The 12,960-nt window shown below is 36.9% G+C and overlaps 2 protein-coding genes across 2 annotated transcripts; one reads left to right on the forward strand and one right to left on the reverse strand.

Annotated features, from left to right (window-relative positions):
* Nucleotides 1-1,285: 1,285 nt before the first annotated feature.
* On the forward strand, nucleotides 1,286-4,276 carry LOC121743264 (monothiol glutaredoxin-S17-like). The gene is made up of 3 exons (XM_042136510.1): nucleotides 1,286-1,543; nucleotides 2,422-2,496; nucleotides 2,844-4,276. The coding sequence occupies exons 1-3, from the start codon at nucleotides 1,361-1,363 to the stop codon at nucleotides 4,071-4,073; spliced, it is 1,488 nt and encodes a 495-aa protein (XP_041992444.1). The 5' UTR covers nucleotides 1,286-1,360; the 3' UTR covers nucleotides 4,074-4,276.
* Nucleotides 4,277-7,836: 3,560 nt separating this feature from the next.
* LOC121745462 (E3 ubiquitin-protein ligase RMA1H1-like) lies at nucleotides 7,837-9,502 on the reverse strand. Its single transcript, XM_042139380.1, has 2 exons — nucleotides 9,365-9,502; nucleotides 7,837-8,682 (listed from the first exon to the last, which is right to left on the reverse strand). Exon 2 carries the CDS (start codon nucleotides 8,650-8,652, stop codon nucleotides 7,951-7,953), a length of 702 nt encoding a protein of 233 aa, XP_041995314.1. The 5' UTR covers nucleotides 8,653-8,682; nucleotides 9,365-9,502; the 3' UTR covers nucleotides 7,837-7,950.
* Nucleotides 9,503-12,960: the final 3,458 nt, after the last annotated feature.

A 12,960-nucleotide genomic window follows, 5' to 3' on the forward strand; every position in this document is an offset into this window, starting at 1 on the left:
ACAATTAGACTAAGAGAGATTGAAGCATTAAGATTGGGAGAGTTTGAAGCATTGAGATAAGAAGAGATTGATGCACAGAGAGTAGGAGAGATTGAAGCATTGAGACCACGAGTTAGACCAGGAGAGACATTGAGACCACGCGTTAGACCAGGAGAGATTGAAGTATTGAGAGTATGATAGATTGGAGTTGATGTACGGATAAGAAGATTGTAATGAGCTGTAGTCATTGAAATGAAGAATCTTCGGCTTGCACATTCCAACATACGAGGGAAGCTGAACCAAAACGGAGCTTCAAAGCATTGGAGGCCGTCCATGTTCAGTTTCGAAAACCAGGCCGAGTCTTATGGTTTGAATAGAGAGTTGTGGTTGATGAACTTGAATTCTTTAAACAGTGGTTGCATACTATGTGATTTGGAATGGATTTGTAGGGTGCTTTGTCTAGATATATAATGATGTCAAAGTAGTAGGGATGATTTGAATGTTTTATTTTTGAATGGTGGGTTCTTGGTAAGTGTATGATCATTTTTATAATGAACATTCAACGCATAATAATGTAACCTAAAAATAGTAAATAATGTATAATTAAAATCTACAATCATATAAGTAACTCTTTATATTGTTAGAGTAGTATTACATTATCTATGTTGATGCTTTTTACAATGAACATTCAACACATTAATATAAAATAAAATAAGAAAATAGCTTCAATTGTATACTAAAAAAATTATCCCATTTTGGGTTTTCGAATAAGATACACTCATTTTTGGGTTTACGCCAAAATAAACTAAATTTTTTTAGATTTTGTAAATATTAAAACTGAGTGAATACAAAATAATCTTTTAAATTTAATTTTGATGCAAATATACTAAAATAAATTTAAATTTAATGTAAATTATTGAAAATGTTCTAACACTTACCAAAAAGTAGTTAAGATAGATGGGTCTGATTTAAATAATAGCCTTTTAAAATCACTCTAAAGTACTACCATTTTGCTCACTAAATTTTTGGTTGCAAAAGTTTGAGATATCTAAGGCACAAAGCAATATAGATGGGAAAATATACTAGTTGTATAAATTATAATTAATTCATGGCCATGAATTGTGCAATGGTAATTTATTGTATTTATAGTTGATTGGCAGCTCAGCAAAATTTTAAATAAGGAAAACAGAAATTAGTTTCTTACTATATCTGGAATAAAAATAGAAGTTTTAGAAAATAACGAATAAAAAAACCTAGTGAATATAATGTTTAATTAATTAAATATAAATAGTAGTAGCTGCGAGGATAGGAGAGGGCAAGAGCGATATACAAATCGAATCAATCAGTCTTTTTACCGGTGAAAGTCTGTGCAACATATATCATGGCGGCGGCTGGCGGAGGAACGGTGAAGGAGGTCAAATCGAAGACGGAACTCGACAATATCGTCGCTGAGGGCGCTCCCGCAGTTCTTCACTTCTGGGCGACGTGGTGTGAGGCATCCAAGCACATGGATCAAGTCTTCTCGCATCTCTCCACCGATTTCCCTCTCGCTCGCTTCCTAAGAGTATACATTATCTCACTTTTTTTCTCTATCTAATACTTCAATTTCCCCTCCCCTTACATGTGATTGTGCACTCCTTTTTCGTTTAATTAGGTTATCGGCGATGTACAGGGATGATGATATATTGCTGATTTTTTTGCTGTGAGATTTAATTTTGTCTTTTGCTATTTTTATGTTGTATGCGGAGTGTGTAGAGAGTTTCATCTTCTAGATAGAGGAACACTAGAGAAATCACCTCTGCTTGGAGAAATTGGACTTCTCTTTTGTATTTTTTATTCAGTTTATACGTTTAAGTGAGAACAGCACACAATTTGAAAGAACTACTGATGCTTTTGTTTACAATTTCATGTGAAAACAATTTATTCAACCCGAGAAAGAAATTGGATGATTAAAAAGGAAGAAGGAATTGCTAGGGTTTTAAAAGTGAGGGTTGAGGATAGAAGGCTGCTGTCTAGAGCTGCTTGTTTGCTTTAATGGGAGGATTTCATTCTTTATAACCTTGTCCCAGTAGAGTATTGTTCATATTTTTTGCGGTATTCTGATGATTAACACACCAAAATGGAAGCTGAAAAGAAGTGCTTGGCAGAGCCTTTGTTGTTAGATCAGGCTTCAACCTAGAAATAGGGATTCTGATCTCATATTTATTAGTTACAAGAACCGTTTGGATTAGAAACCGGAAGATACAGTGTAGATGGCCTTGGTAGTAGTGGTGAAAAGAAGGTTGACACTGTCATTATGTAATTATCATGATAATGTGTTTATTTATTTATTGTCTTTTTCACCTTGGTGTGTATAGTCTTATTTAAAATTTGGTAGCAAAATACTGTTGGGAAGCCTTACAAGTATTTCTTGCCTGACACTATTTTCTGTTATTGTTATAGGTGGAAGCTGAAGAACAACCTGAGATTTCTGAAGCATACTCTGTTTCTGCTGTCCCGTTCTTTGTATTTTTAAAGGTACTGTAATGCATATATCATTATTATTGTCTTTATTTAACCGATGAATGTAGTTGTTTAAGGTATTTAATTGTCCCTTTCAAAACATCCTGATTGTGTGTCTTGAATTTGTGAGAAGACTTCCCCTGAAACAAGATTAACTGTTTTAAGAATTTTTTGCATTTCAAAAAGCAAAAGCTTTGCAAATTGTGAGAACATAAGTTAATAGTGCTTCTGGACCATGACAAATTCTAAACAATTTGGACACCTTACAGTTTTTATGGATCCCCCCTTCTTAGGCATATGGAGAAAAGAATTGTTTTTACTTGTGTCAGCTATCTTATTTGGATCATGTTTGATTCTTTTAGGATGGCAAGGCGGTTGATAAATTGGAAGGTGCTGATCCATCTAGTCTGGCCAACAAGGTTGCCAAAGTTGCAGGATCTATCAGACCTGGGGATTCTGCAGCTCCTGCTAGCCTTGGGATGGCTGCAGGGCCCACTATACTTGAAACTGTAAAGGAGCTTGCCAAAGAAAATGGTGCATCACACCATATTAAACAACCGTCTCCTGGTATGGACGACAATCTGAAGAAAAGGCTCCAACAGCTTATTACTTCTAACCCAGTCATGCTCTTCATGAAAGGGAATCCAGAGTCCCCCAAGTGTGGATTTAGTCAAAAACTAGTTAATATCTTGAAGAAAGAAAATGTCAAATTTGGAAGCTTTGATATTTTAACAGATAATGAAGTCCGTGAGGGATTGAAGAAATTTTCAAACTGGCCAACGTATCCCCAGCTTTATTGCAAGGGAGAACTGCTTGGCGGTTCTGACATTGCAATTGCTATGCATGAAAATGGAGAACTTGGTCAGGTATTCAAAGATCACGATATTGAAATAATTGATTCAGCTACTGGAAAAGCAGAACCAAATGGAGGAAAGGGAGGCATTTCTGGTTCCTCAGGATTGAATACTGCTACTAGCGATCGTTTGAGAGGCATCATTAATTCAAGTCCTGTTGTGTTGTTTATGAAGGGAACACCTGATGAGCCACGATGTGGTTTCAGCCGCAAAGTTGTTGATATCCTCAGACAGGAGAATGTCAAATTTGCGAGTTTTGACATTCTTACAGATGATGAAGTTCGTCAAGGGCTGAAGGTGTATTCAAATTGGTCGAGCTATCCTCAGCTCTACATAAAAGAAGAGCTTATCGGTGGATCGGATATCGTGCTGGAAATGCAAAAGAGTGGAGAGCTCAAGAAGGTTCTAGCTGAGAAAGGAATTGCATCTGGTGCAACTCTTGAGGATCGCTTAAAACAGTTGATAAACTCTTCTCCTGCGATGCTTTTCATGAAGGGCACGCCAGATGCTCCCAAATGTGGTTTCAGCTCTAAGGTTGTTAATGCCTTGAAGGAAGAGGGTCTGGAATTTGGTTCTTTCGACATTCTGAGTGACGAGGAGGTGAGGCAAGGACTGAAGACATTCTCAAACTGGCCAACTTTTCCACAGTTGTATCACAAAGGAGAACTAGTCGGAGGCTGTGATATCGTGCTGGAGCTCCACAATAATGGCGAACTTAAGAGTACCCTGTCTGAGTAAATTCTTGACCGATTTGCATATCGACTTTACATATTGTCCTTGCTCTAAATTGCAGTACTTGTGTGATGTTTTAAGAAATGGTCATGTTCTGGACCTGTAGTTTCTTCTATTTCCTACTCTCTTGAGTATTTTATATACATTAAAATGGTTACTGCCTCAGTTTTATCGAGATATAATTGATGTTTGTGTAAATTGTTAAGCAATCAGTTCTCTCCTGCAATTACCTTATTGTTAAGCCTGTGCTCTTTGCGTGGATCATGTAAAGCGATAACCTTTCTGGGGGATTTCAAGCCATTTCAAGGAAATGTGGGCATCATTTTCCATTTCGTTCAGAAAAATCTCTGCCCTAATCTTGATTTGTCACATGCCATACAAAGCTCTGTCTCTAATGTATGGAGTTCACATCGTTTGCAATTTCTTGAGGTTTCAGTGCTAACTTTGAAAATACATAAATGCATGAGTTGGAAAAACAGAAGATGACATTGTTGAAACTTTGTGTTTGTTGTACGTCCAAGCTGATTGACAGCTGAGTAAAGCTTCAAACTGATTGAGTTTGTTGTTGGTGAGAAAGGCATTGGAGCAACCTGAGTTGGAGTGCTTTGAAATGAGCTATCTGCATTTCCAACTCTCTTTTCTCCTTATTGAGGTGGTTGTTCTCCTCCCTCAGCTCCCTCAGAGTCTGAGCTTCAACACCTTTTTCGTCGGGTCGATGCCGCGATTTGAGATAAGGAGGAAAGGCGGTGGGCTCACATTTCTTGCGGCAGATTTTGAGAAGAAGGTGCCTTTTTCCTCGTTGGAATTTTTGTGCTGGAATTCCCATCGTCTCGATGCTGTCTTCTTGAAACCCTATGCCCATCAATCATATATTATTAAGTAAATATATAGATCGAATAGCGAATTTGAAATACTATAAATAGACTGGAAACGAATTATCTAGAAAGTGTTACTAGGTGTACACTAACATTTGTAACATGCATAAATACCCATCACATTACTTAATCATCATCACAGACAATTAAATTTTCAAAAGCCTTGGACTGGTACACACTATAAAAATAAGAACGAGTTTAGTATTGAATAATTTGATTTAGCTTTGGTACTTTATGATACTATTAAAAACCATTTAATTAATTAAGTGTAGCTCTAAATCATGATTCATGACAAATAAGTCCGTCAAATTAAGTATCCTTTTTTATATCCAATACGTCCAATTTTAAATACTACGTAATGTTACTAATTCAAGTGACAATAAAATCAGTAAAATTTTCTGCCTCGGTTAGCAAGACTAGATTATGCAGATACTCTGTAGTTGTTACTAGATTTTTGTATTTCGTAGTATTATCCATTTGATTGTATAGTGTAATTAAAACCGTGACACAGAGAGAAAAAGCTGTAACTGTATATATATGAATTGGTGCAAATGAATGAATATTGTGGGGTCAAGATCTGACATCAACCATGTTAGGGAGATATTATCAAACATCAACGATTTGGATATCCTGAAAGGCGTGAAAACACTTTCAGATCAAATTATTTTGGCAGTTCTATCAATATTTGATCGGATACAATTCAGATTTGTAGAAGATTCGTCTGTCTATTTCTCGATAAGATCTTAGAACCGAAAATGATCAATTATAGGATGCAAAAAACGAAGCATCGCGTCTCTTCACGGAACATTGCGTCTCTTCTTCAGTTAACCGATTTTAACTGATTTTGGCGAGTTTCTGAAATTATAAATTAGTCCTTCAATTATCAGAAATTACATTTCCGGATGAAGATTTCTGTATAGTAACTTTAATGGAAATAAAAAATTTCCTGATGAAGATTTCCGGATGAAGATTTCTGTATAGCTCGACCCCCGCTCTTGGGGGCGCTGCCCCCGAACCCCCGTCTAATCATAACGAATTCAAACAAGTGTACACCCTGCACTTCCAACTTATTTGATGTCTCATTATGATCATATTGATCAATCAAATTAATCCAATTACATTAAAATATCCAACAAACCACGATCTTGTTGGATGCCCGCGAAGTCTGACTCGTGCGTTTGGAAGAACAAACTCGCGAATTGGCCCCATAATTATCTTATTTTGTTTTTATTTTCTTTTATTTTATTGCATGTCTTTATGCAATAAATTGCTATCTATCATCAAACTAGCTACGCCTCTATTTTACCACTGGTCATGTCTCAGCTGAACAACCAAATATTGTGCTGGTCTTTTCATGTTTTTGTGTTTTTCGTAATAATATAATCCTACTTTTTCGGGAAATAAATATTTGGCCGAATTAAAACAAATGTTGCCTAATGGCATAGCGTAATACGAATAATAAAACTAGGGATATCAATTGGGCTAATCCGTTTAGTTTCGGGCCAATCCATTCGAAATGTCGGGCTATTTGGGTGCGGTCTATTCAGGTTATGAACTTTTGGGTTATAAATTTTCAACTGTAACCCTAATCCACCGTGTTTCGGGCTATTCAGGCCAAAAAAAAATTTCAAAAACAAACTCATGTAATCAAAATTTTCCTCTGCAAATTGATTCTAAATTTTAGATATTTTACTCTTCTTGGCTAGTTTTAGAATTACATAATATCTTCAAATTTTCATGACTTTCTTCAATAATAGTTAGAGATGTCTTTTATCTTGATAAACTATAACATGAATAAAGATAAATTAGATTTAGAGCAATCAATTTAAATTAAATCTTGTGTTCTTGTCATTATTTTGGCATTGTTCACAATCGTTATAACGATAAATATATTGTGATTATGATGGGTTCTATTTTGCCTTTGTTGGATTTGGCAGTTGTAAGCCGATAGTGGCGGATGATAGAATGCCAAAAGAATGGGTTGAAGTGCATCGTGGAAGTTGGTACTATGGAATCAGTGCAAAGGTGTAGAATGAAGATTGTAGAAGACTAGTGAAATTCGGCACATGAAATTGAAAAATACAAAAAAAAAAGTATGTTTAATTAAAAACTACAACCCGTCGGGCCAACCCGTTTAACCTGCCAACCCAAATTTCCTAACATGTTTAGCCCGTTTTTGTATTTGCGTTGCGAAGTGCCAGTCCTAACTTACTAATTTTATTGGGCTATTCGAACCGATTCACAAATTTCGGATTGGATTGACATCTCTAAATAAAAGATAACTCGTTTGCACCGAATATTTAAGATTTTGGCATGATAATTTAGGAAATGTATAATATTTAGAGAAATTGGTGATGCATTATTTGTTCAATGGGCAAGAAATATACTGCAGGTCAATAGAGAGATTAGGATTAGGAAAGCTTAGGGGAAAGAATTTTGTAAAGCATCGCACGTGACAAATGGATTTGATGAATATATATTATTAATGATTCATGTGGAACATACAAGTCATAAAGATTAGTCGGCAGCAAACTTAATTTGACTATTAGCTGCTGTTCCAACAACCGCATAGATCATTAGATATTTAGATGGTATCGACTACTATTTTGTATTGGTAAGCATCATGTATAATGATTTTCTATTTATGTTTATGGCACTTTTAGTTATATAGTAGTAGTGCTAGGGGCAATTTTGAATTTGGGCCTGGCCAAAAGCCCAATGGGTCGAGCTCAAATTCATAGCTCAATCCTATTCCACCTGACAAAAACACCTATTTTCAGATAATTTATTTAAAATACAAATTTAGCAATGTTGTAGATTGACTTGGATGGCTTTTTGGATGAAGATGTTTATGATTAGGAATGAAACACTGGACCCATTTGATCAAACAGAGGGGAGAAAAAAGGGCAAAATTTTCATGTACTTTCTATAAATACTGTATACTCTCATCTGCCCACAGGCATAATTTTGTACAATGTATACAAACTCTATATAGAAGGTAAATGAAATCAGAATACAAGGAGGCACAAAAGGAAAAAACAGAACAAAAAAATTGTGACTCTGTTGAGAGATTTATCAGCCTGCAACTCCAGCCTTCTCAACCTCGGCGACCTACTTACTACGGTGTGGTATGAATTCGGGTATGTGTACAAGCTTTGTGAGTTACCGAAGACTCTTGCATAAACCATCTCCCCGAACATTCCTATGGTCGGCACTCCTGCTGTACCACCAAGATTGAACAGCTGAGGCGACGAATCTACACCATAGCTAGCATGAGGATTTGGGAAATCATGCCGGTTCTGATAAGAATCGCGAGAGGGGGATGGAAGCTGATGTTCCGGACTAAACAAGTCAGCAAGGCCCCTGATACCACAGGCCGGTGGCCTAGGAGGTATAACTTTGCCTTCAGATCCTGCTTCAGAGAGGGACTTCCCTCGGCCGTATAGAGGGACCATGGTCTTCTCAGATATCTCGGCCTTGCAAACGGGGCACTGAGGATGCTCATCTGGACCAAGGGATGAGCTTTGGGAATCAAACCACTTGTATATGCAGGGCCAACAGTAGAGATGGCCGCAGAGGGTGACCACTGGATCTTGGGCAAAGTCTAAACATATGCTGCAATCGAAGCAAGCAGAAGGCGGCTTCTCAGATTCAGTGGATGCCTGAGGAATAGATTCCCATCCCTGCATAAAGTACTGCTGAAATGCCATTTCTCCGTTCCTGAATTCGAGCTGCTTGATCTGTGAAATGAAACGAAACTTCGTTATTGAATGATCATATGTTACTTTAGACATGTTTCTCAAGATCAAAACTCCTAAGAGGTAGTTGGTAAAAGCATAATCAGACGAAATTCGAATACGATCATGTTTCCTACTTGATGAAAACTATAACCCTTTCAGCATAAAACAAGGAACACCTGTAGAAACTCCACCCACCAACCAACCTACAAATCTACAACCTCCCAAAATTATTGTAAGGTTTAATACTCGCAAAAACCTACTGCTGAAATTGGCAAGGATCCTCAAAATCCAGATTGAATAAGAGAAATCCAAACAGATCCAACTCATCGAAATCCTAGCATATTTCCACTTGATAGGTTGAAGCCCTAACCTATCTTCTAGTTAAAATTTGGTAATTGATCACTCACCAAGCTCCAGATTGAAATCGTGAAGAAAATGAAGTATTTCCAGAAAATTGCTAACCACGATCGTGGTTAAAACGGCACAAATTCAGAAGAAAAGAGGGAGATTTTCTTAATTTTATACTTTCGTTTTGGGGAAAATATATCAGGAATTTAAAAGCTTATTCTTCTTCTTCTTTACATCTAACACAGTTTAAAATCGTCCACATATTCCAACCATTGCTTGCTTTTTATGAGAATTAAGAGCAGAAATGAGGTCTGCCAGAGTCAGAAATACGTACCAGATGGATGAATAATAGGTGCTCCGACGAAGTTTTCTGAGATAACAAAGCTTAGAGAGAGATAATTAGGTAAACAAAGAGAGGGGAAATTGATGTGAAACACTGAAATGAGGCAGTGGGTTTTTATAAATGGGGTGAGATTTAAGAATAACTCTGAAAACAACAAATTGCTGACGCGGCTGTCTCGATTAAAGAAAAATAAGTGCACCCCTCGATTATATTTTTAATCTTAAGTTAAACTATTTAATTCTGTCTGTTTCAGTTAATAATTTAATTATGTTAAAAATAATTTCGTGATAATTGATGGCTGCTCCAGACCCCACCACGTGAATTGGCAAGGAAGCTTCTGATCGTCGTTACATCAACGTGGCATTTTGCCTCTATCTAATTTCGGGCAATCAACTTTATTACATGTCACAAAATTAGTATACTCATGATTGATTTCTAACTTCTATTAATTTTTCAAAAATATATTCCAAATATTCATAAATAGAATTATACTCTACTGATTCATGAATGCATGTAACTAGAAGTAGTACTACTATTTGTTTTGTGTAACACACGCACAAACTCTTTAATTAAAATCGAATATGTTAATTGAAATAAAATATGTAAGTACTAATTGAATTGTGGTTCATTTGTATATGAATATGTTACAGAATTTTATAATATAACGCCAATAACTAAATATAATGCAAGTATCATACAATATAAGGTTTGAGGATGGTTATACAAGTTGCATAAAATAGAGACAAGTGATTCAAAAACTAATTGTTGTGTTCATCCTAGCAGCAAAGAACTTAGATATTATTGTATGAATGGTCGAGTTTAAGCGCTCTTGATATTAGTTATAATTCCTTCTTTCTATAGGAATTTATTTATAATTTCCTAGCCAGATCTCTTCATATAATACTACTACTATTGATTTATTTTAGGTGAAAATCAAAACATAAAGATCTCTTCACTTCAGTTGGGGAGCAGCAAAATCAGCATGGGCTGGGTGTTTGATTTGTCAATATTCGTCTCTTCTAGAATGTCATAATTTTTGTTTGACCTAAATTCCCTAATCCCAAATTTTATACGATGATCTTCTAGAAAGGGAGTAAATGCAATGCCAGATCACATGCCCCAAGATGTACCAAAGTCAAAACAAAAGATCAGAAAAAATAAATAATGGACCCAACATATTTAAAAATTAATGGATGCAAAAGGAGGCATCATCAAATGCATATTTAAGTTATCCAAATAAGCATGTTAATGTCATACGTGTTGGGAGCTTTCTGATTATTTTCATTTTGTGGGGGAGAGTTTTATTTTACTTATTTTAGTATATTTTTGTATTTTTTTACTCGTGAATTAATAATAAAATTGATTTATCTAATTAGAATGATTCATTCTTTCTTAAACTCACTTACTATTGCCGCCGATTTATTTCTTGTGCATATACATAATTAGAAAATAAAAAAAACACCTCTAAAACATAAATTATCGACGCTCCTGAAAGTTAATTTAATTTCCTGAGATTGGCAATAAATGTATTAATATGTGCGCACTAATCTCTTGATGTGTTGTAAACTTGTAATGGCTAGTTACGATGTAAATGCACTCGTTTCTTTTCTTATTTTGTTATATTATAACAGAAGATTTCATTTCATAAACATATTTTGTGCATATTAATTAATAAAATACCTAGGAAATTAGTTAATACGTATATATAGTAGTAGTGACTAATTTGTAGTCCTCGATCAATATCAAATTGAAAATAACACACATACACACATAACACATTCATAAAAAATTCGAATCAAAATGTGAAGACCTCAATTGATTAGCCAAAACCTAATATATATATATATACGCAATTACGCATAGACTCGTTTCTATTCTTGGTTGGGACTCCAGACTATATTGATTTCCGTTCTAGGAACAAATTACAGAAAATAAATAAACAAAAGTGAGAATTGACTAGAGGTAGTATTAAAGACTATTTAAATTAAATAAATTAAATTAAATTAAATTAAATTTGTTAGTAGGTAGTTCATAAAAGTTGATTGCAGCCTCTCTGACTCGGACATTAGGATATAATAATACATCAATCTTCTTCTAGAAGGCCGCCTAAATGTTAATTAGAAATTAACAATAAAATTGAGCACGATGTAAGTCAATCAATTGTAATTAGTGTTGGTGCTAACTCAAGCTTTGTATTTAAAAAAAGTTTAATGATATATCAATGTTACTTAATTGAAATTTAGGCTCAGATCCACATCCCAAAACATAAAATTGATTATTGACAATGTCAATTTTATTAACCGGGCATCGGCATCGAGCGATATTGATCGATGATTCATACTTGCGACAACCTTGACATAAGATGAATCACTCAATAATTTCAGCGATGCGTTGTCCACAATGGAACTACCCAAACCAATCTGGACTTGGGGAATCTTGAATCGAGAAGCATTCAATTGTCGCGCGCACTGAATCTCGATGCAACCGTGAACCGGTTTCTCTTTACGTGCGGAATCCGGACTGGACTTCTCTATCTTCTCAACCTTCTCAACTACACCAAAACAAGAAGAAGAATGTAGAATCTTCTCCGAAGAATCATCAAATCCTTCCTCGACTCGATCACAGTCAAGAATCACAATCTCTTTCTTATTGCACTCTAAAACATTCCCAACTAAAGTCTTGGACAGAGCATACGGCGGCTCGAGGGCGGTATCGGGAAGCAGCGCAAAGGGTGGTGGTGTTGTACTCGACTGCTGCGGTGGAGCCAATGAGTCGTAGGGGACTAAATCCGACGGCCCCGGTGAAGCCTTGTTATTTCCTGATGGAGGAAGGTGCTTAACGAGGTCCCCAAACCCAAAAATTTGAGAGCCGTAGGGCTGCGCAGGTTCAGGCAGCTCGGGAGGAATCATGTTGTCGATGCTTCGGTCGGCTGCAACAAGGTGAGACTCCATCCTGTAGCAAGCTTCCAACAATTGTTGAAGTTGTGCGAGAGTCGGATGTGCCGTGGTGGTGGTTGGACAAGGTGGCTGCGGCGCGGGTTGATTCCATCCTGAGTTATGGTTGGGGGCAGCGGATGATCGTATGCCGAGACCTCGTGGAAGGGGCGTTGTCCCGTTGTCTCCCAGTAGGCAGGTGGATCCCAACTAGTGGGTTGTCTGAGCGCGGTGTGGTGTGGCTGCTGAGGCGGTTGATAAGGTTGAGAGTATCCCTGCTGCATGCACAACCTTGGCGGGTCCCAACAAGAGGGCGGTGGTGGCGAGTACAAATCTGTCTCGTAGGACGATGGTTGCTGACACGCAGTTTCCTGGCGCAGCCATGGCGGATCCCAAGAAGTGGGTTGACGGGCTTGGTAGGGATGGTGTTGTGGGTGGAGTCTCCCATCCTGTGGATATGGATATGATGGTTGTTGATCTAACGCTCTGATCGGATGGAGCAGGGGTTGAGGTACGGGCTGTCATGGGTGGTAATCCGACTGCCGGAGTTGATATCCGGTGTAGCCGTACGACATGTAGACAACGATTCGGAGGAAGATCTCTCAATGAAAGCACCAATTGTTAAGGATGAAGTTCCTTAACTCGTAGATTTTG

This window comes from Salvia splendens, chromosome 8 (assembly GCF_004379255.2).
Source record: "Salvia splendens isolate huo1 chromosome 8, SspV2, whole genome shotgun sequence".
Lineage (NCBI taxonomy): Eukaryota > Viridiplantae > Streptophyta > Magnoliopsida > Lamiales > Lamiaceae > Salvia > Salvia splendens.